The following is a 25,140-nucleotide window of genomic DNA, read 5'->3' as shown; positions in this document are numbered from 1 at the left end:
CGCAGCGCATTCCCTTCCCCTTTCCACTGAAACTTGTTGTAAGCACAACATTACATCAGACGGATCAGCATCTCCCAATCCCTGATCCCATGTTTCACTTAGCCCCGCGCCGCATGCCCACACCTGGGCCAATTTATCATATGGACTCTTAGCCCAGACTGGAATGATAACATCAGAACATTCACCTCACCGCCAGCGGGAACGCTCTTTTTCCTGAACAAACTATTCATCATTGCAATACTGTACAAAACCTCTTTATATCTATACAGGCACACACACACCAATAAAAAAAACCAGATTAACACAGTTCAACACTCGCTGCTAAATTACTTTCACTTGCAATGTAAACAAAGCCTATCTGCGTTCAAACAGATTCTTTAATATTTGGAACAATTCATCACAAATACCCTGCTCACAGCGTCCAAATGTATTGCTCGCCCAGAGTGCACGGACAGTCATTAATCACCAATGGAATTGCAGAGCCAATACTTTAAAGCAGGTAGACAACGCAATGACTTACAACCACACGCACGCTTAGAAAATAATGAGCACTTATACGGCTATTTATTTAAAAGCTTGGAAGCAACACAGAAACAAATCACAGAAAAGACAGAGAATTCAAAAGAAAATACATCACCGTGGTCGTAACTGAATCCCTCATCTCGCCAGAAGCAGCTGGAAGACCCCGATAACAGCCAGGCCGAGAGCACAACAGCCCACAGGTATGCCGGACGGAAGCGTCCCCCCTCCGACTGAGGTCTTTGTACTTGTCCCGTCTGACCATTGAGGGGTTCCGCATATATGCACTCCTCAAAAAGGAGTGGTAATTTCTCGAACCTTCTGGAAAATGCACTTGTGCATTGATGGGCAACCGTTGGTTGCCAGCTGGGTCAACCGACAGTAACCTCAAGGAGCAAAGCGCTTCCCTCCTCTAAGAACAAGCGCCATGGAAAACAGTGCCATAACTCATGGCAAGACATAACAAAGCCAGCTTTCCCAGCAGAATGTCCTTGACTGTATACCAGGTTTGGAAAGCATGTTTTTTTCAGCAAAGTAAATTCAGCTCTCAGCAAAATGAGTACAGCTTTTCACTGCGGCATTAAGTAAATATCCATTATGGCTCTGAGTGCTCCCAGAATACACTGCGCACCAGCGCCATGTTTTAGCTCAAGCACAACAGCCGTAGAGTCGAAATTTCAGCCCTCAGAGCTGAGCCTGGTACAGGCTGAAATTAAAAGCGGCTTTGCATCTGTGAATACTAAACTCGATGGCATGGAATATAAGATGGATGGCATGCAGGAGAGGATTGAGAACGAGAGCAGTAATTAACGTGCAGCGCAGCACAGAGTGTGAGTGCTTGAGGGCACGAGGAGTGAAGTGACCCTAGTGATCCGTGGGCTTCAGAAGGAGGTGAGAGAAATTCGAGACAAGAACAAGGATTTGGAAACAAGGTCCTGACGCAATCACATTAGAGTGGTGGGGATCCCGGAGTCGCTGCCAGCAAAGAACATGGAACTGTTCATGGAGACCTTCATCAAAGAAGTTCTGGGTGATCCCCCATCAATTTTTGGTTGAGAGAGTGCACTGAGTCTCAGTGCAGAAACCCAGACTACTCAACCGTCTCCGGGATAACCTGGGTATCACCGGTCAGGCCCTGGTGTGGCTGGCTTCTTTCATCTCTGATCGACCCTCACAGGTCCAACTTGGGTCCTTCCTCTCCTCTATCTCTATCTGTGGTGTTCCCCAGGGGTCCAACCTCTCTCCTTGGCTGTTCAACCAATACCTGACACTTCTTGCCCACCACATTGCCGATCTCTGCCCCAACTTCCAGTGCTTTGCGGATGACACTCAGCTCATTTTCAGGCTACCTTCAGCCACCTCTTCTCCTTCACTCATCTCTGACTGTCTGCCATTCAGGAGTGGTGTGCCGCCAATGAGCTTTGCCTTAATGCCAGTAAGACTGAGATTCTGCTCATCGGCACACCCGCCCCCTCCTTTCCTGCCACTCTCTGGCCGGCCTCTTTTGGCCCTCTCCCTGCTCCCACCTGCAAGCCCAAAAACCTGGGGGTCATCTTCGACTCCACACTCTCCTTCTCTCCTCACATCTCTGACGTCTTCAAGAAGTCACACTATCAGCTGCACCTCCTCAGAGGTATTCTTCCTTTCCTCTCCTTCCCCCAGAAGCTCACTGTCTCCGGAGCTCTGGTTCTCTCTAGGCTGGACTACTGCAACAGCCTCTTTCCAAGGTTTTAAAATTAGAGTGGTCCGGCGCTGTGTGGGCACTTATTCGAAAGACTAACGAATGCCCAGCTCCTGCTGAATTGAGAAAACTACAAGAACCAAGAGGCCCTAGGGAAGGTCAGCATGAGAAGTCAAAGTGGTCATACAAGGGTCAAACCAAACCCCTTGTACAGTTGAAAGTCTGACACATTGTGTAAATGAAATTAACTGTGTTACTGAGGGCAACGCCATGAAAATTGTGATAGTGTGAAACCTGCACTTGAATCACAGAGTGACCCAGCGAGATGTAACCGCCCTTCGGAAGTCTCTGTGTGAATTGGCAAATGCTTTGGCAGGTAGGTGAAGGAACGTCTGAGCCTGAACGAGGGGGACCTACGTAAATTGGAGATGGTAACCCAGAGGATTGTTTAAAAAGACATTAAGATTCCTGAATATTACAAGATGATGATGCTGTGAACTTAAAAGCTAAGTGAACTGCACTGTGATGACAAACGTGAACCTGACTGAGGGAATGCCACAGTGAGTTGTTAGTCTGAGCCCGATTGAGGGAGGCTGATGTTGTAAAGGGGATCGGAGTCCGACTGAGGGGGATCCTTGGGTGAAGAGTAATCGCCCAACGTAAAGATTAATAGAAGGAACTTTTGTTTGTTGTTTGTGATGCGGTTTATAGTGACTTTTTAATGCCTTTTTTTTTTAAATAAATTGTGGGGTGGATCCCCCACTAACCCATCCCCCCCTTTTTTTTTAAACAAAACATCTTTTTTTGGCCAACTAAACAAAACTATACCCTTACAAATAAAAAACAAGAAATTCAAAAAAAAAAGAATTCTGCTTTTTTGATTCGACATATTTGTATGTCGAAAAAATGTTTTACATCAGACCCTCTGAAGCAAGAGACTTTGCATAAAAGAGACGTGGGCACAGAAGGCCCTGATATTGTAAAAAAGGAACTGTAAACTCGGTCCGGAGAATCCCAGAAGTGTGCTGTGCTCGAGAGTCCCACCTTGTCCCGTGCTTCAAACATGGGGATGGGAGACCCCGGCCATAACATCCTGACTTATCATTTTGCACTTCATTACTGTTGCCTATGTACCCAGTACATAACTTATTCATACCAAACAAATACAGGATTTCCATTCAATCACCTACAGACCTTACCTCTTTGTGCTGTCCCCATAATAACCACATAGGTAATGTTATTTGACCCCTAACACATAAACGGTCGGATTCACTGTATCTTCCTGTAACCATATAACTTGCCATCTCCCATCTTAATCTCCACACCAAATCTGTTGGTTGTCTTCACTACCATCAGTCTGGCTTCAGGGCTGCCAGAAGCACAGAAACTGCTCTCCTGAACATCCGTGAAGACCTTCTCTCCAACCTTGACTCCAACACCCTGTGCTTCCTTATCTTGCTTGATCTCTTTTCTGTCTTTGACACCGTCAACCACGCCATCCTGCTCAACCGTCTCCGTGATAACCTGGGTATCACTGGACAGGCTCTGGCGTGGCTGACTTCTTTCTTCTCTGACCGACCCTCCCAGGTCCAACTTGGGTCCTTCCTCTCTGATATCTTTTTCTCAACCTGTGGCGTCCCCCAGGGTTCTAAGCTCTCTCCTTGGCTGTTTAACCAATACCTGGCACTCCTTGCCCACCGCATCGCCGCTCTCTGCCCCAATTTTCAGTGCTACGTGGATGATACCAAGCTCATTTCAGGCTACCCTCGCCTCCTCCTCTCCTTCCCTCATCTCTGACTGTCTGTCTGCTATCCAGGAGTGCCGCCAACGACCTCTGCCTTAATGCCAGTAAGACCGAGATTCTACTCATCGGCACTCCCTCTCCCTCTTTCCCTTCAGCCCTCTGGCCGGCCTCCCTTGGCCCTCTTCCTGCTCCAACCTGCGTGGCTAAAAACCTTGGGGTCATCTTTGACTCCACACTCTACTTCTCTCCTCACATCTCCAACGTCTCTAAGAAGTCACACTACCAGCTGCACCTCCTCAGAGGTATTCTTCCTCTCCTCTCCTTCCCCCAGAAGCTCACCGTCTCCAGAGCTCTGGTTCTTTCTAAGCTGGACTATTGCAACAGCCATCTAAATCTGCCTGCCTCTACTCTCTGCCCTCTGCAACTTATCCAAAACAGGACTGCAAGACTTGTCCTTGGCCTCAAGCCCAGGGATCGTATCTCTCCAGGACTGAAATCTCTGCACTGGCTCCCAGTGGCTCGAGGATTGAGTTCAAAACCCTCTGCATTGTCCACAGGGCCTTCTGGGGCCTGGGACCTCAATACCTCCAACTCTCCCTTCCTAAATATCTTCCTTCTCAAGCTCTTTGCTCATCCACTTCCAACTACCTCAGGCTCATTCGCTTCTCCAAGCACCGAGTTGGTGGTAGATCTCTCTCTTGGGCTGGGGCCTCCTTCTGGAACAGCCTCCCTGCCTTCATGAAACTTGAGAACCTTCTCCGGTTCCGGAAGCACCTTAAAACCTTCATCTTTGCTTCTGCTTTCTCTCCCCCTCTCCCATGCTGAATTTCCTGGCTGAAGCTGCACTGGTTACCTGGCCACTCTTCTGATTTCACGCCCAGGCCCCGCCAGCTGCACACCTGCACTGCCTCCCTGGCAACCCCTGAACCTGGGCACTGTTTTCTGCATCCCTTACAGTCCCTCTACCTGCACTCATGTCTGCACTTACCTTGCACTTGCCACCAGCTGGCCGCTCTCTTATTTATCGTATTTATCCCATGTACTGCACTTTACCCTCCCCCTTCCCTCATGCACTTTCCCCTCCCCATGCACTTCCGCGATCTGAATGACAACCGGCCTAGTAAGAGTCTCTTCCCCCTCCCTTGCTGCATCGCGCCTTGAAACACTTGTGTATAGGCGCGTTATAAATGCTATATCGTTTCAGACCGGGGCAGTACCTGTGACCGGTCATTGCAAGATTGTTGAACTATCATGACCGTGATAGCATCTTGTGCAAGGCACGTGAGCTGACGGATCTATATTACAGGGAGGCCAGAGTGTCATTCTATCAAGATTTCACCCCATCTGTGCAGCTGGCCCGACTCTCATTCTTGCCTGTAAAGAGATTGCTGAGGGAAAGTGGGATGCAATACGCAATGCTGTACCCTTGCAAGCTGCAAGTCATTCATGAGAACACTACTCATTAATCCAAGCCTAAGACCTGATGGAGTGGGGGTTTATGCAGACTTATTATTATTATATGGGATCCTCTTCTGAGAAGAATATTCCTACGATCATGCTTAAATTTGATTTATGTATCGGGACTGGGTTGGGTCCGCTATTGGAAACCTGGTATTTAGTGCAGCTCCCATGGTGGCTGCTTTGACTGTTTTGTTATGTAAAGAAATGGGCCAGTTGGTCTCCCCCTCCCCGGAGTAGCTCATGGTGGTTGGCCAAACGAAGTTGCTGAGTCCGATGCCCCCAGTTATGTTTGTTTATTGAATTTATATAGTGCTTTAAGCCAAAGTAGGCGCACATGTGAGAGGAGGTCTTTGTGTTTGGATAGGGATGGGGTGGGTCTTCATTGCTGGTTGGGGTTGGGCAGTGGGGGTGGACAGGCTCTGAAACAATGGAGAGGGGTGTAAGGGCTCATGCATGGGAGAGAGATGGTTGGACGAGTTGGGGTTTATTGGGAACTGTTAAGGTTTGGGGCACTGCACTTTCTTGAGTTGGACCGTGAGCGGTCTGAATAACCATACTAAAATGCATACAACTGAGGCTTATGGGGTGCAACGCGATGCTAAAATATTATTCCCTTAGGAGATGCGCTTGGTGGGGCCGCTGAAGTGCATTAGGTCATTCTTTTGGTCTTGCTTCACTTACGAGAGTAGGTACACAGAAACAGCGTGGTGATAGCTAAGATCCCGAAACAAGAGCATTGCATTCTCCTTAGCTGGAACGTGAGAGGGCTGAACAACCGCACAAAAATGCGTACAATTGTGGCTTATGGGGAGTGCCATGGTGCTAAGATACTTTTTCTTCAGGAAACGCATCTGATGGAGGCATTAAATGATGGACTAGCAATGTCCTGTGGGGAGACCAGGTTTTCACGTCTTATTCCTCCTACTCACGTGGTATATCAATCATTATTCACAAATCATTGGGATTTAGGTTGTTGCACCAAGAGAGATCCTCAAGGAAGGTTTGTTATAGTGTTGGGGATACTAGGCTGTAACCTCAAGAATTCTGTCTTGTTCGCATTTAGACAGAGACCATTTGTTATCATCCAATCTTGAATGGCCTTGTACACTTTTTCTATATTCTACACATCTTTTTCATAGACACTGTGCAATTCAATGATGAGCTGTGTGTCATCGGCATAGTTAGAAAAACGCACACCTAGTGCATCCAAGATGATACATAGGGTGCGACAGACTATGTTGAATAGAATAGGGGAGAGACACGCTCCCTGCGGAACACTGAACCTAATGAGCTCCGACTGAGAGCATGCCCTCACACTATCCTCGACTTCCTTTCGGAAAGAAAAGATGTAATCCAGTCAATGGCTCCACTAGAACAGCCTCCATAGTCTGCCAGTTTGGCTAATTGTTTTTCCTGATCTACAAGGTCGAAGGCTGCTGATGAGTCGAACAACATCAGCAGCCCCGCCTTGCTCCTATCGATAATATCAAGCATTTTCAACTGAAGATCCAGGAGGGTGGTCTTTGTGCCGTGGAATCATCTGAAGCCCATTTGTTTGAGGTGGAGAATTACCTGACTTTCTACATGTTCTTGAAGCTGAGTTGTTGTTGGTTTATTTACCATTTTCAATAAAAAAAGGTGCATTAGTTATGGGTTTTAAGTTATTGCATTTTTTATAATCCTGCCCAGGCTTCTTTAGCAGGGGAGTAACAGTCACCTTCTTTACCAGGGTTGGCACATAATTATTAACGAGTGTGGCGTTAGCAAAACGCAATAAAAAAGGGGTGAAGATATCTAAAAGTTCTAGGACAATTCTTTCGGGATAAAATCCTCCAAGCAAGTGATGGGATGCATTGTTCTAAGAACCTTCTCGAACTAATTTCTCATAATGGTTTTAAAAGAAAAAGTAGCAGGGTTCATCTGCCGTAGTCTTTCTCCAACTACGGGCCCCGGTTTAGATGAAGATATAGCTTGATTTTGAACAATACTAGCTTGGGATGTCCTACTTTTCTCTGAGAAAGCTCTTTGAACGTTCTCACAGTCCTCTTGTTTAGGATCCATCTTCTTTATTAGAGCCGGTGGTTTTTCTAGATTCTTAAGGACTTCAAACAATTTCTTAATCTCATTCTTTGCATTCACTATTTGTGTATTAAAATATTCCTGTTTAGCTCTAAAAACTTCTTTCCGGTGTATTTTATCTAATACTTTCCATATATTTTTACTCTCTTGTGTCTGCAACTTTACCCAATTTCTTTCTGCTTTACTTTTTATCTGCTTACATGTGGCCAAATTCATAGTATACCATGTGTGTCTGTTGGAAGCTTTCAGTTTAAGGGAGGCTATCTTGTCCAGTAGCGTAGCTAAGCTCTGTTCCCATTTCAATGCTAATGAGTCAGGTGTTTTTTCATCAATAGTAGAATCCATAAGCTTCTTAAGGCAGCACTCCAAGTCGGTTGCCTTGATGTTATTTAGGTTCCTACTAGTAACTTTTTTTAATAGCATTTTTCCTCTGTATAAGTACAGAAGGAAGTTGAAGGTGAAAACTAACAAAAAATTATCAGACCATATGCACGGTTGTATGGACAAAGTAGCAACCGGTAGGTTCCTGACCGCAACCCAATCCAAGATATTACCCTGTTTATGAGTCTGCTCTTTTGTTCAAAACTGTAAATTGGTTATTCTGTAACCAATGCTCCAGGTCCAAGGCATCCAGATCTGACTCCTTCCCCAGATGCCTATTAAAATCTCCCAGAACAATCCTAGACCTACTAGGTTTGTTCATATTGGCTATGTGACATTTTCTCTAAAAATGTTGGCATGTCATGGGGGGGGTCGATATAACAAAATAATTATTGGGTGTAGGGGTTGTCTTTGTGCATATAATTTCACAGCCCTCACAAGAGATGGGTGTGTGAAAGAAGGCCAAATCCCATCCGGCTATGATTGCCACTCTTCTGCCCCTACCCATTTCTCTGTTTTGCCTGAAAAACATGTAGCCTTCTGGAGTAGCCAGATCAATATTGGGGCCACTACAGTCCTGCAACCATGGCTCTGTAATGCACAGGACATCAACATGAAGCCTTGAGGCCTCATTTACTTTCATGCATGATGTAGCTTCCATTTTGGAAAAGATGGCTATTCAGTACTGCCTTGTTTCTGTGTTAGTAGATTGTATAGCCATGTCGTTTATATATTGCATTCAGCTTATATGCATTGCTTATGTTAGTATTCATCATGTCTAAATGGATGCAATGAATATTCTTTATGCATAAGTGCATTTACAGAGACATCATTTGGGGGTCGCCAGGGGTCACAACCACAACCCCTCTGGTCCTTCTTGCTATCCCTGTATTAAAAAAAAAAAAAAAAACCTAAAAATGTAAACGGAAACTCCTGGGCACTGGAGTAGCGGGGTCACACCCAGACGGGGCTTGCAGCGCAAGAATGAAGCGCTCAGTCAAGGTTGGAGCTGGCCATGACATGTGGCACATATCACATGCCAAGTTCAGCTCCAACCCTTTCTCCTCCCGATTCCCTGTGGCTCATATACAAGAACCAGGAATCTCTGGCAGCTTCCTGGTTCCTGTTTGTGAGCAGCATGGAGGAGCCGAGTGTAGCCTGGAGTGACTGTGTATTTTGCATGTGTGAAGTCTGTGTCAAATGTATGTATGTGCTATGGTTCAGTGAGTGGTGGGGGAATAAGAATACTTTTGATAGTGTGTTTGAATGTTCTGGGTGGATGTGTGCCTGTGTGGAGAAGGCAGTGAGAGTGGATGTAAGAGAAGGTATATGAGTGAGTGACTGATTGGAGAATGAGTGTGAATGTGATAGGGTGTATTGGCATGTCCGTGGTGGACGGGTGGGGGTGTGCCTGTGTAGATAATGCAGTGAGAGTGGATGTGAGATAACATATTAGTGACTGACTGGTGGGTGAATGAGTATCAATATGATATTTTGTTTCAATGTTCTAGATGGGTAGGTGTCTGTGTGGGGAATGCAGTGTGGGTGGACGCGACAGGAGGTGTATGGGTCATTGAGTGGTGGGTGAATGAGTAGGAGTGTGATGGTGTGTGTTTGAATGTTCTGGGTGAGTGTGTGCATTACTGTGTGAAGAATGCAGTGCAAGTGGATGTGAGAGGTTTATGGGTCAGCGAATGGTGGGCGAGTGTGTATGAATGTGAGTGTGTGGGTGGGTGCCAGTGTAAGTGTATGTGAGAGAAGGTATATGGGTGATTCACTGGTGGGTGAATGAGTATGATTGTGTGTGTGAATGTTCTGTGTGGGTGGGTGCATGTCTGAGTGGTGAATGCAGTGTGAATGAATGTGAGGGGAGATGTATGGATGGGTGAAAGGGGATGCATGCGTATGTGTGAGAGAGAGAGATAGAGAGAGGGGATGCAGGCACAGGTATAAAAAGCACCCTCTGATTTGTGTATGTGTGTTTAGAAATCCCTGCATCTAGTAAGACACGCATTGACTTAACCTGTGTGGCCATGGGGCAGTGACCAGCCCACAGCCTCTAGCTCAGGCTATGGCTGCTGCTTCTGTGACTGATACCCACTGACCAGTACACCGGGGTGAATTTCTTCCTTGCCAAACTCGCATTTTGAATCAGACGGATTGTTTGGGAATCGGCGGACTTGCGAGTTTTCACGAGACGCACTCGCCTCCTCAGATCGCACTGAACTTGGCGGGTTCATTTTCACATGGCCAATTCTTTTTTTTCTTTAGATGTATTTGTTATTATTTAGCTATTATCATTTTGCATTAAAACAATGAAAGAACTTGGCTAGAAAACCATACCAAAATAATGCATACAATCTTGTTCGTAAATGAAAGCAGATTAGTTCGTCTAGTGCCCTTTCTCAACCATTGCGCATCTTGTATGACTTGTCCGAGCCTCCACGTCCTCATCCTCCGCATCACAGCACTGTGGCAAGGCCTCATGAACGTTATCTCCACATCCAGATGGTTAACGATTCAATCAGAACTCCGTTTACTTCATGGAGGCCTTAAATTATGGGATTGCAACATAGCAACCACGGACGTCACTTCACCAAAATGCCAGGGGTAGTGGAAGTTACATCACATGACCCTTGACCCCCTGATTTGACCCCACCCCGAAGTGATATCGCGGGAAGCAATGGAACACAACCTTTCACCCGTTGACAAAACAGGAAGTGGCATCACATAGCATTGTACACAACGAAAAATATTGTTACAAAATCACTATAATGTGATGTACAGTTTATATCTGAATGGATCGCCATATGTAGCGTTAAGATCAGTGTGTATAGGCCCATATTACCAAATTACTGTGAATGCAAACAGACGTCCATGACCAAATGATAATGATGTGTTATTATATAGCACTTACACTTAAGCACTTTATATAGAAAAAATCTACACCCAATATCACATTTTTTTTAGGTCGCCATGGAGACCACAGAGGTCGCAAGGGAGACCTCAGACGATGCAGTTGTGACCTCTGGTGACCCCTAAATGACGACCCTGATAGCAACCGAAAAAGAGCGCCATTCAGAGTACATTCCTGCTTACAGATCCTTAGATGCCTTTCTGCAGTGGCACACACAATCAAATTCTTAATCCAGACTTTCATTACAAGCGAGCAGAGCATTTGCATTTTAGTGTGATTGGAGGTTTCACCAGAACCACCCCCAACACTACACATTTAGTTAATAACCTCTTTTCCTTGTTATCAGGTGTCAGCCCCAGTAAACATAATTTGATGGGGTGCTCCAAAGGCTACCCTGAGACGTTTGCCAATGCCTCAAAAGGTTTGGACTGCTAGACAATCCCACCACATGTGTCAAAATATAACCAAGGGGCGTCTACTCTTTGGGCTTTCTATCTCTGGACACATCTGACGTCATAGTACTGGGGGTTAAATATGCCTGCTCTATATGTTTATGATGAAGGTTCTGTGAAACCAGTTGTGTGTTGATGCGGCCATTTGTCATTCACTGCCGTCTGACGGGGCACCCTCATCAATTCCCCATCTAGTTCTTACCTAATTAACTGCCCTTGTTTTTCTAGCCCTGCATACCTTCTAAAGTTCTGTGATCCGCCTAGCCCCATTTCCCATGGAAGTAATGGCACTCTTTGTTTTAAAAGTTCTGGCCACCCCTATTATCTCCCAAACTGTGTGAAATCTCTTTAGCTTGCCCTCGATAATGACCTGGCTCCACCTCCTAATATTCGATCCTGAGCTATCTGTACGCCCTAGTACTCTGAGGTTTGTCATAAATAGCCCAAACGTCAGTTACACAACACAACATTTGAGGGCCTGCCTGGGAGCCATACCCAGGGGGCCCCTACTGCTCCCAAGCCCCTCAACAAAGCGCGGGATGCACCTCATTCTAGGCTGGCCTGGACCACCGTGTGTGCGCAATGTCCACGGTGATCATGCTGCTGCAGGGGCACATGCGCAACGCGCTACGTGAAAGATGTAGGTTTTTCTTAATCAAAGCTTAAAGGTTTCAGCTAGTGTAGAAACAAGGGGGCGATGCCTGCCCTCTGGCACCCAATGTACTAGTCACCAGTGGCTGCTGGTGTATATTTTTATTGATGGGATGGAAATATTTGCCACAAGTATGCAAGAGTGACCGAGTGCAGCGAGGGAGCCCAACCAACAGAATCGGGGGAGGATTCTGCCCCATAGAAATTGTTTTGAACAATGGGTGATTAAATGGTGCATTATACAGCCCACTTTCTATGAAAAATTGGGTAAATTCCAGACAGTTTGCAATTGGATTTGTTGGGTAACTCATGCAAAAAATCCAATGGATGCAATTCACCAACTGTGCGCAGGAACATTTCTCAATGCATTCTCATGCCTTTCCCCACAATATATGCCAGTATAAGGAAAGATTTTTACCCTTGCTGTGCCCATACATTTCCATTCTGGCTGTCCCAATAAATGCCAGTATTCCCACATAAGAACCCTCCTGTTTTCTCTGTGTTGTGCTGGCTGCACCAAAATGTAAGTCTAGCCATGTAACAAATCGTGCTTGCTTGCTTTTTCATCGATACCAGGTCGTCTGGGCATACCCTCTCTCACATAGGCAGACAAAATATAACCAGAAAAGTGATGGGTGGAAGATTTTGAATTAATCTGAACCTGTGGCACTGCTCTGGGCAACCTTCCACACCAGTGTTTTTTAGCCGGTCTGCGCCATTGCAAAAACAATTTTTTGGTTCTGTTTGTCTCCCTGTGCGAGAGGGGGTATGCCCAGACGTGGGTCCCTTGCTCGCTACGCCATGGGGAACCAAGCTGCACCTCACTGATGAGGCCCAACAAGGATGAAACATGTCTGGGGTTGCTTGTGTTTTCGTGCAGAGGGGACCTGGCCTAGCAGTTTGGACTGGGCTACTCCCATTGGTGGCAGTACCTGACTGATTGCATATGGCTGGATCCCTTTTGCAATGGTGCAGACGGGCTAAAGCATTGCTAGTGGTTAAGATGTATTCAAAACCTTGCACCCATCTTTTTTTTAGCTATATATTGGTGCAGCCGGCATGGAAATGTATGGGCACAGGGAGCGTTAACATGATTTTTATACTGGCATATATTGTGGGGAAAGGCATCAGGAAACGTTCATGCGCACTGTTAGTGACTTGCATCTGTCTGGCTTTTTACCCTATTTTTCGCCAACAGTGTGCTTTATAATGCACCCTTTTACCACGTCCCCCCCAACCCCATGGCCCTGGTGTAACAAACTTGTTATGCCACTGGCCTCAGTAAGCTTCATAATTATGTTTCTAACATTTTCCACAAAGTAAGGGACCACAAATTATAAAAGTGAGGCGGCTTAATGTACTTGGAACTCTGGAGCACAAACCACACCCACAGTGTATGGCAACTTCAGTGTATCCAACCTGATCCTGGGTGCCTGATTACTCCAAAATGAACATAGGAGAAGCCTCTTTAGATATTGAATGCGTCCTGCGGTGTAGGCATGGGCATACTTTGCAACTCATAGAGAGCTGTGGGCAGTATAAAAATTTTTGATACTGGGATCCTGCCCATAAAAGACATCCGAAATGTTAAACTGTAATCATGTCCCTCATGGTGCCGGTGCCCGCAGTATATATAATCATTGCTACTGTAACATGTCCCTCATAGTGCGGATGCCCACAGTAAATATAATCATTGCTACTGTGCATGTCCCTCATGGTGCAGGTGTCCGCAGTATATATAATCATTGCTACTGTACATGTCCCTCTTGGTGCGGGTTTCCGCAGTATATATAATCATTGCTACTGTACATGTCCCTCATGGTGCCGGTGCCCAAGTATATATAATCATTGCTACTGTACATGTCCCTCATGGTGCAGATGCCCACAGTATATATAATCATTGCGACTGTACATGTCCCTCATGGTGCAGATGACCACAGTAAATATCATTGCTACTGTACATGTCCCTCATCGTTCGGGTGCCCTTAACATATATAATAATTGCTACTTTACATGTCCCTCATGGTGTGGGTGCCCCCAGTATATATATAATCATTGCTACTGTACATGTCCCTCATGGTGCAGGTGCCTGCAGTATATATAATGATTGATACTGTAACATGTCCCTCATGGTGCGAGTGCCTGCAGTATATATAATGATTGATACTGTAACATGTCCCTCATGGTGCAGATGCCCGCAGTATATATAATTATTGCTACTGTACATGTCCCTCATGGTGCGGGTGCCCGCAGTAGATATCATTGCTACTGTGCATGTCCCTCATGGTGCAGGTGCACACAGTATATATTATCATTGCTACTGTAACATGGCCCTCATGTTGCGGGTGCCCGCAGTAAATATAATCATTGCTACTGTACATGTCCCTCATGGTTCGGGTGCCCTCAGCATATATAATAATTGCTACTTTACATGTCCCTCATGGTGCGGGTGCCCCTAGTATATATAATCATTGCTACTGTACATGTCCCTCATGGTACAGGTGCCTGCAGTATATATAATGATTGATACTGTAACATGTCCCTCATGGTGCAGATGCCCGCAGTATATATAATCATTGCTACTGTGCATGTCCCTCATGGAGCGGGTGCCCGCAGTATATATAATCATTGCTACTGTGCATGTCCCTCATGGTGCAAGTGCCCACAGTATATATATAATCATTGCTACTGTGCATGTCCCTCATGGAGCGGGTGCCCGCAGTATATATAATCATTGCTACTGTGCATGTCCCTCATGGTGCAAGTGCCCACAGTATATATATAATCATTGCTACTGTACATGTCCCTCATGGTGCCGGTGCCTGCAATATATATAATCATTGCTACTGTACATGTCCCTCATGGTGCGGGTACCCACAGTATATATAATCATTGCTACTGTACATGTCCTCATGGTGCGGGTGCCCACAGAATATAGTATCATTGCTACTGTATCATGTCCCTCATGGTGCGGGTACAGTAGTATATATAATCATTGCTACTGTAACATGTCCCTCATGGTGCGGGTTCCCGCATTATATATAATCATTGCTACTATACATGTCCCTCATGGTGCGGATGCCCGCAGTATATATAATCATTGCTACTGTAACATGTCCTTAATGGTGTGGGTGACCACAGTATATATTATCATTGCTACTGTAACATGTCCCTCATGGTGCGGGGTGCACGCATTATATATCATCAGTGTTACTGTATATGTCCCTCATGGTGCGGTGCCTGCAGTATATATAATCATTGCTACTGTACATGTCCCTCAAGGTGAGGGGTGCCCACATTATATAAAATCATTGCTACTATACATGTCCCTCAAGGTGCGGGTGCCCACAATATATATTATCATTGCTACTGTAACATGTCCCTGCTGGTGCGGGTCCCCGCAGTATATATAATCATTGCTACTGTAACATGTCCCTCATGGTGCGGGTGCCCACAGTAAATATAATCATTGCTACTGTAACATGTAGCTCACATTACGGGTGCCCGCAGTATATATAATCATTGCTACTGTACATCTCCCTCATGGCGCGGGTGCCCACAGTATATATAATCATTGCTACTTTACATCTCCCTCATGGCGCGAGTGCTCACAGTATATATAATCTTTGCTACTGTACATCTCCCTCATGGCGCGGGTGCCCACAGTATATATAATCATTGCTACTGTACATCTCCCTCATGGCGCGAGTGCTCACAGTATATATAATCTTTGCTACTGTACATGTCCCTCATGGTGCGAGTGCCCACAGTATATATAATCATTGCTACTGTACATCTCCCTCATGGCGCGGATGCCCACAGAATATAGTATCATTGCTACTGTAACATGTCCCTCATGGTGCGAGTGCCCGCAGTATATATAATCATTGCTACTGTACCATGTCCCTCATGGTGTGGATGCCCACAGTATATATAATCATTGCTACTGTAACATGTCCCTCATGGTGCGGGTGCCCGCAGTATTTATAATCATTGCTACTGTAACATGTCCCTCATGGTGCGGGTTCCCGCATTATATATAATCATTGCTACTGTAACATGTCCCTCATGGTGCAGATGCCCGCAGTATATATAATCATTGCTTCTGTACATGTCCGTCATGGTGTGGGTGCCCACAGTATATATAATCATTGCTACTGTAACATGTCCCTCATGGTGCAGATGCCCACAGTATATATAATCATTGCTTCTGTACATGTCCCTCATGGTGTGGGTGCCCACAGTATATATAATCATTGTTACTGTGAATGTCCCTCATGGTGCAGGTGCACACAGTAAATATAATCATTGCTACTGTAACATGTCCCTCTCGGTGCGGGTTTCCGCAGTATATATAATCATTGCTACTGTACATGTCCCTCATGGTGCAGATGCCCGCAGTATATGTAATCATTGCTACTGTGAATGTCCCTCATGGTGCGGGTGCACACAGTAAATATAATCCTTGCTACTGTAACATGTCCCTCATGGTGCAGATGCCTGCAGTAAATATCATTGCTACTGTACATGTCCCTCATCGTTCGGGTGCCCTTAACATATATAATAATTGCTACTTTACATGTCCCTCATGGTGTGGGTGCCCAATAATGCCCACCTTTGCTTTTTATCTTCCTTCCTAAAGCTCCCTGTTGTCACTGGTAAAACTGGTAAAACTGACCTTTATATTCTTTCATCATATTCATCTCCCTGCCACTTCTCATGAACTCCATATCTTCATAGAAACTAAAGCTGCACTGCAACTGGCTCTAGTTGCTTCTACATATTGTGCATCAAAGCCATTATTTCATTTGCTTTTAAGTACATAATTTTCTTCTTTTATACCAGTTTCTGCCTGAAGGGGGAGATCTTGGATGGGACCTTTCCAGCTGTAATCGACTACACGCCTTACCTGAAGTTTACCCAGAGGTAAATTGTTTTTGAAGACCACAATTTGCTCATTTTATGTCCATAGCTGGTTTGAAATGATTTTCCTGATCCTGCTTTTTTATAGGAGTACATGCACCTCTAAAGCTTCTATTCTTGAGAATTATCATCATTGCTTATGTGTATTAAGTGTGCTGCTCATGCTAAGAACACACATGCTGTCAGAGGAATCATAATTGCAGCCAGGATTTCTTGGTAGGGTGGGCCTGCACATTATGCACGTGGGCCGAGCACAGAGTCCCTCACAACAAATATATATATAGTTATTTTACGGGGTATGCTCCTGCAGATGAGGCCAGTGTGTTCAGATGTTATATGCTACAAACTGTACACAGCGTAACATATTGCTATCTAGCGCGCTCTCTCTCTTTCTCCCTCCCTCTCTCGTCTTTCACTTCTGTCCCTTTCCTCTTCATCTCACTATGTCCTATTAGCCTTTGCTAGAGCCACTCCAGCTGTTGCTTCTGCTCGCCGGTGCCTTCCCGCCCGACAGTACAGGACTGGCCTGGCGGGCATACCGGCACCCGCGAGCATAGCATGTCGGATGCAATGGCACGTTTCTGAATGGTGACGGTGCATCCGTCCTCCCCATTCCCATTGACCCCTAAAATGGGAATGGGGAGCATTTTTTTCCGGCTCCCATGAATGGACAATTACCGGGTCCGGCAAGGCCGTAATGACCCAGTAATTGCCCATTTGCGGTTGCTGGAAAAAAATTGCAAGTTTGGCGGCAGCCTGCCGTTTTTACCTGCAAGGCTACCGCAAAACTTTCAATGAGGCCCAATATCTTTACATGCAGTAGAGGGGGTGCTGTGTTTTCTTGCAAAATGTGCTACTAAAAAAGCAAAAATTGTATTACAGTTGCAAACTGTATGTTTTTAAAACGTTATAATGTTTATTGCAAAAGAGTACTTCTAGTATACATTGCGGTCATAATAAGAATATTACACTTGTCTTAATTACTGAGCAAAGCACATTATCAAAACCTAGAATAACCTTAGAAATTATGTTCTAATACAAGGGCATCAGGCTTGTGGTCAGAAAACTGAAAATAAATTCCCAAATCCCGATTTTAATATAATGGCAACCATACTTATTTATGATTTGTATGGAAAAAGAAAAGAGCTTGAAGGAAATGGTGGGGGGCCTAAAGAACAGAAGGCAAATGGGGCATATTGGGCTGGAGCCCCCTTCGCCATTAATAAAACTATGAAAAATGTCAGGGTCATGAGATAATTGCACTTCTGACATACAATCCGGTGACCATTTGAAAATGGACAGTCTGGTACACTTGTATTGTATTCTATAGAAATACCTCTGCTAGAAAGGGGAAGCAGAGAAAATCAACACTGAGGGTTTAAGTCTGCTTAGAAAAAAATCAAAGTGAATTTTAGGAACCTAAGAACGACCACAGATTTACATTGGACAAATATGTCTCGAATAAAGGTGTGTGGTTTGAACCACTAAGTACATAATGCACATTGGGCTTGGTGGTCATTTCACTTTTCACAACATTCCCCCCCAGCATTAGAATGTTTGTAACATTGAAGCATGTATACTGAATCGGATGGCAAAAGGATTTGTATGTGAGGGTAACATTTCTGTGACATCTAGATTGGGTATTTGGACCAACCAGCCCTGGAGAGAATTGTAGCTGGGTCTCAGACAGGGGTAGACTGCCAAGGGGGTAAAGGGGAAATTGCCCCCAAGGCTGGCTGGACTATTGCCCCATGGGCCACAGCTCCAAAATGTAAAACACAATTTAAAAAGACAAACTCAAATCTAGCCTACCACAAAGGAACGGAGTGCTGCAAAGCCTGCTCAGATTCTGTGTAAATGGTGTGAGGCATTCGTCTTGATTTCAGCAATGTTCGGGAGGGGCCTGGGTGGCTCCCGCACGCACATCGGCATCCACAGTGTATGAGAGAGAGGAGTCTAGGCTGCAGGGACATGTTCATACCACCCAGTGGCAATGGTTGCATTTAAATAACAGATTCAGTTACCCTGGATGGCAGTGTTGGCACCACTGTTCCCCATACACCATTGATCTGTTACAATCCACAGCAGCTTAACATGACTCCTACTTGCCAAAGTAGTAAGGGTCCATATCTGATTAAAGAGTGTCCTCTGTTAGATTATGTACCAGTGTTTACCCCATGTCCTGGTCAATTTCTTGATCGCCAGTGTGTTCATACAAAAATAGTTTTAATAGCAGCCTGAATAGCACCCACAGATGTTACTTGTGTAGTGGTTATAGAAATGGCTGTTGGACTGTTTGTGTAATATTCAGTATCAAATATTAGATGACTGGTCATTCAGAGTTGGGCAGATTTTGTAATACCGCTGAAGAAAGTTACCAGATCCGCCAGTGATATTTCTGGAAATCCGCTCTACTCAAAGTTTACCACCAGCAGAGGTGGTATTTCTGGAATACCTGCAGTGCTATTGCAGAAATGCCACCTCTGATGGTGGTAGTGTAAAACGTTTTGTTATCAGCAAATGACACACATGCCAATCAACACCAGATTCAGATATATGGATACAAAGTCAAATTAACACAGGTACATATTTCCAAGTACACTTTACACTGTCACAAATACCTCCCAAACACATTACCCCAGTCACGTTACTTAAACACACGCACAAGACACCTTATTTGAAAACGTGCATGAATATAATAGGCCACTCTTGCTCCCTCTCCATCACCAGGTCCAAGGTGTATTCCTCTTGCAGTTCTCCCTGCTTCTGTGAGTTGAAATAGGCACCCGACTTTCCTAGAAATTGAAACTTGGGAGCCACTTCCCCTAGCTGTCTTTGGCTCTTCAATGTTGCAATGTGGACTCCACAGCCACAATTACCAGAAAGAGCCCAACCACGGCTTCTTGTTGTGTCTGGCAGAGGCAGAATGCCAAATAAAGGTGGTCTAATGTCTAACTGTAAGCCAGGGCAATGGAAGGAGGTGAGGGCTTGGTGTGATGAGCAATTAAAGGCGTGAGTGTCAAGGAATTGGTGACTAAGCAATGTGGGGAAGGGAAAGATGTGTATGCAAGATAAGGGAAGGGGGAATGAGTTAATAGTGGAAGGATGGAGCAAACGGGAACAGAGGTCTGTAAGTTAAATTGTAAGAAACATGGGCATTGAGAATGTGGTGCAAGGGAAGGGCACAAGGGGATGATGGGTATGAAAAATAAGGTAAACAACACTGAAGTACAAATCTGGAATGGTAGGCCAGCAGGTTGAGTGTCTGTTGCTGAGATCTATGTCTGAACTGCATGCCACTGCGCCCGACTATGGGACTGGCTTGACCACCTTTCTTGTTTCTGACTAAGTGATGCATACTTGCCTTATGAACATATAAATGAATTACTTCTCATATTTTCTCAAGTTGCTTAATCATGTGACTTGGTGCTTTGAAAGTACACACAATTGTAAACACTTAGATTGTAATAATAGTACATTTTCATAGAAAATATCATAGTTTGTTTCTCAGATTTATTTGCCTCAGGATGCAGGTGATTAATAGGCTTCTCCCTTGTAGATAAATTGGTCCTTTGAAAACCATATTTATTGAACAGTATAGTAGTTTAGCACTTGCATAGCAACTTTTCAGAAAGCATTCTTTTGTTTCTAATACTGAAGATGGAATATGAGAAGATTAACTCTCCCCTGCCTTCTGAATTGGAAACTGTGGATCCAGGAAGACAGGGCTCAAATCCCCACCTTCCATACTTCATGCAGTATCTGATCCTAAGAAAATTGCGGCTTATTTTCCTTAACTATCTGTGGAGAAAGCTTCACTCATATGGGTTTATACTATGTAGTGTTATTCTATACATAATTATAATTTTGACATAGTATGTTAAGCATACTAGTGAGGAGGCAGGATGACAACTGAGTGTCTTATGTTGTGGAGTGGGTACACAAGGTGAAGGTATGGGTTTTGTGTAGTGGGTTGGGGAGGCAGGAAGCCAGGTATGGGTCTTTTGACATGCCAGATCATGTTTGGCTCGGAGAGGAAACCTAAACCCATTGGCTCAGCAATGGCTCTGGTCTACCAATGAATGCTCTAGCTTTGCCACCTCTTTATATCGTCCTAAAACTAAGGATGGGATTGGATGCAATGTAGCCTGCTGTAAAATTGTAAACTGTAACCATTGAAAACTGGTCTCAAATCCCACCTTTCCCATTTAACCAATTATTTTATCCTGGTGAAATAATTTTAATATGTTTGGTACGATGGAGAATTTCAGGGTTCTGGGTCTCTAAAAAAACACAAGCATAACAGAAAAACATGTTGCCAATAATGTCTGCTATATATTCTTCAGATTGTGTGGGAGGGAGGGAGGGAGGTTGGTATTGAGTTTACTTGTTCTGGAAGTTGGGCCACTGCCCTGTGGGCTTGGGCCATTGCACGATGGGCCAGAAACGTTATCTTGCCCCAGTGCTAAATGTTACCAGTCACCCCGTGATAGGATGACTGGGCACATGCTCCCTTCGCAATGGACAGATATCCTGAGAGAATTATATACAGCATTTTATAATGTAAACTAATTAAAAGATACAATTTAACCAAATGCCCACTTGCAATATACTGAAACACAGAGTGATCTGAGCCTATCTCCTGAGCCTTACTGATGTACTTTCAAGACACACAACAAATGAAACTGAGTGATACATGAACAGACTTGTAGTCGCTATTTTACAAGAGCATGCAGCATGTTATTTTCTGCATGGCAAAACATATGAAGAGCTAAATCCATGTAAACCCTCTATGTAAATCTAAAAAGCAGATGTTTTGAAAAAAGGGCAAGCAGCAAGCAGCTTACAAAGTAAGGATGGTTACTTTGTGATTCCGTTTGCTGTCTTGGAAGCTTCTAACTGTGGTGTGTTAGGGCTTTGAGACAAGATGTACCTATGTATTGCAATCACTCAAACATTCACACGTACCAGGAAGACTTGTCACAGCCAAAGGAGTAAATCAATTTATTTATTTATTTCAATATTTGTTGAGCGCCACACACCCGAAAGCCTCAGTGTGCTAAGAGACACGTAGAACATATACCAACACAAGAAGGCTAAATCTATTCCTTTATTAGACAGGAATGGTTTGAGATCCTTTTGGCTTTGTCTTAATGGTGATAAAACCGAGGTGCTGGTGGTTGGTTCTTCCTCTGTCACAACATGGTCACACCATGGTGGTCTTCAGCTTTTTGCCTTCCTGAGCTGGGCCTTTTTGCCTTCCTGAGCTGGGCCTGAGCTGGGCCTGAGCTGGGCCTTCTGCCTGTTCTTTCGACGGTTGTTAAAAATCCAGTTCCCTTTCTATATCCCAGATTAGTGCCCTATGTCAGTCAGTGCATTTCAAACTGCAGATACTGTGGAAAGTTTTTCCTTTTCTGCCTGTTCACCTTTGTGCTTTAGTTGTGTCGTCCTTAACATCAGGCTCCCTAGACTACTGCAATGCTCGGTATCTAGCTCAGCCAGCATACGTGCTTCAGATGTTACAGGTGCTGCAAAACTCTGCGGCTCATCTGGCAGTAGGGGCACCCAGATTTTGTTTGACCACTCCGATTCTGGTGAAAGTACATTGGCTCCCAGCGGCCAAACACGTTAAGTTTAAGGCCCTTGGTGTGGTTCATGGGACAATCTATGGCAGAGGGCCTGAATTATTGAGGGCTATAGTTTGTCCTTGTATTCCTGCACGGTGCCTATGCTCTGCTTCCTCTTTGAGGGTTTCAGTTCCCCGCTTTAAGCTTGCTTGTGTGGGGGCATGTTCTTTCTCAGTCACTGTGGCTTTGCTGTGGAATGCTTCCCCTCTGTTTTTGTGGGCTATATGGAGTCATTATATTCCTGCACGGTGCCTACGCTCTGCTTCCTCTTTGAGGATTTCAGTTCCCTGCTTTAAGCTTGCTCGTGTGGGGGCATGTTCTTTCTCACTCACTGCGGCTTTGCTATGGAATGCTCCCCCTCTGTTTCTGTGGGCTACATGTAGTCATTATATTCCTGCACGATGTCTACGCTCTGCTTCCTCTTTGAGGGTTTTTGTTCCCCGCTTTAAGCTTGCTCGTGTGGGGGCATGTTCTTTCTCAGTCACTGTGGCTTTGCTGTGGAATGTTTCCCCTCTGTTTCTGCAGGCTATTGAGGATCATCTCTCTTTTCATCGGGCTCTGAAGATCTGCCTTTTCACTTCCTAACAGGCCTTGTCTCTCTGCCTTCTTCTGCTGTCCCGTCTCTGACCAGGTACCGCCATGATGCCCATGTTGGTGTAGGTGCGCTTTATACATTCTTTTTACATTACATTACATTATATTTTTTAATTTCGAAGTGCATGGACAGACAAGCAATACAAGGGGTAGGTTGTTTAAAGCCTTAGGAACCCAACCGTCAAAGCTTGTGGCTACATATATTGTCAATTTAAAATGTGGTTGGCTGAGGTATATGCCTTCATTCAAGCGTAGAGCTCTGACGGGGGGAGTTATTTGATTGTAATGTGGAACAGACGCAGCCACAAATTTCTTGGTTACCCGGTAAAACTTTGTTTGATGCAATGTTGCACTGGAAGCCAGTGAAGATCTTGTCTGAGAGGGATAATATGTTTTCCTCTCTCGAGGCCATGAATATCTCGAATTGCACAATTTTCTGTACCATCTGTAGCTTCTTAATGCTCCTAATCCAAAGGCTTATTAATCAAAGTGGTATCCAATAGCGCTCTGTTTTCTATGGATAAATATGGGCTGACTTGATACAAAAGCTTATTTATGAAAGTACAAGAAGACCTAATAGAATCCACATGTTTACAAAAAGACATCCAAGTGTCAAAATAGACTCCCAGAGTCTTCACGTGGGGTGCTACTTTAATAGTGCAGCCTGCAATTTTAAAATGTGAGTACCTCGGATGCAGATGTTTTAATCTGGGTGCAGAACCTACAATGAGGGGTTCTATCTTGCTATCATTTAACACGAGGGAATTATTGGCCATCCAAAGTTGTACCACAGCATACATTTTATTAATTTCGCCTGAATACTGATCATAATCTCCTGTCAGTTTAAAATAAATTTGGGAATTCTCTGTGTAGTTTGTGTATGCCTCGACAATGTCATCCAGCAAGTCCAAAAAACTTCTCATATATATGTTAAAAAGAGTAAAACTTAAAGAGGAGCCCTGAGGGACACCGCAATCCACTGAGGCCGGGTGTGCTTGTGAAGCAGCCATGGCAACTCTCGTGGTCCTTGATCCCTGAAAAGATTTAAACCAGGTGCTGCATTTTCTGAGCATCTAGGCACGTGCATCAATGTTGTGGCCAGAAGCGAGTGATAAAAAAGATCAAAAGCCACTGTCAAGTCTAGAAGCATAAGAAGAGCTTCATCTATAATCTTGGTCATATTGGCTTTTAGATCCAAGAGTGCTGACTCGGTTCTATGTCGTGCTCTGAAACCTGATTGCCAATGTCCTAGTATTTCAAGAGTTTCGATACATTCCTGAAATTGAATGTGTGCAACTCTACACAGACTTTTCATAAGAAATGGCATGTTTGAGGTCGGTCTATAATTACTTGCCACTTCAGAGTCAAATGTTCTTTTTTTAGCAGTGATAATATCAACGCTTCTTTGATGGATTCCTGAACAAAAGACTGATGGAAGGATGCATTAATTAGTTGATCGATATAGGGAAGCAGGACATCTAGGCAATATTTCATGGTTTGAGGCGGGCAGATGTCACTTTGGCATGAAGAGTGTTTAAGGTTAGAAATAACAATTGAGAACTCCTCTTCCGAAACCTGATGGAATGAAAACAAAGGGCTATCCTCTTCTACCTGCATATCTACATCAGACTCCGGCACCTCCCAAATTGGCACCTTATTTAGGGTTCTGCGAGATTCAATGACCTGCCTATGTTTCGGAATAGCAAAATGTTCTCAAGGTCGAGATTTAGCATTATGAATTCTCTGGTTATACATTAGCTAGTTTTCGTTCATAATAGCCTGCTTTTATTTCTTTACTGACATTTTATAAATGTGCAGTGACTCAACACCTGGCTTTTTCCCGCCAGGCTCTTTCTGCCTGTCTCTTCGCTTTTCTAAGTTCAGTAATACTATTGTTGAGCCAAGTGTTTTTCGTGGTTTCAGATTTTCTGACTTTCGTTCTGATGCGTGCAATAATATACATTGCCCCATCTAAGGCCTGCAGGATATGTTCTACAATAATTTGACCGCTGAACTCTGTGTTATGCTAGAAGGAGTGGGTACAACCAAGGGGGTGATCATTGATGGAGTCAGATTTTTAAAATTTTGGATGTTCTGCTGTAGTCTCGGGT

General features: G+C 44.6%; 1 protein-coding gene across 1 annotated transcript in view; it reads left to right on the top strand.

Annotated features, from left to right (window-relative positions):
* RUNDC3B (RUN domain containing 3B) overlaps positions 1-25,140 on the top strand; it is a 1,211,775-nt gene that overhangs the window by 767,599 nt on the left and 419,036 nt on the right. The window contains exon 6 of the mRNA XM_069648386.1: positions 16,731-16,811. Within this exon, the coding sequence (XP_069504487.1) occupies positions 16,731-16,811 (81 nt within the window). The remainder of the gene's footprint in view (positions 1-16,730; positions 16,812-25,140) is intronic.

This window comes from Ambystoma mexicanum, chromosome 2q, assembly GCF_040938575.1.
Source record: "Ambystoma mexicanum isolate Mex_15411 chromosome 2q, UKY_AmexF1_1, whole genome shotgun sequence".
NCBI classification, from domain to species: Eukaryota; Metazoa; Chordata; class Amphibia; order Caudata; family Ambystomatidae; genus Ambystoma; species Ambystoma mexicanum.
The sequence above is the reverse complement of the archived record's forward strand: the minus strand, read 5'-3'. Positions and strand labels throughout refer to the sequence as shown.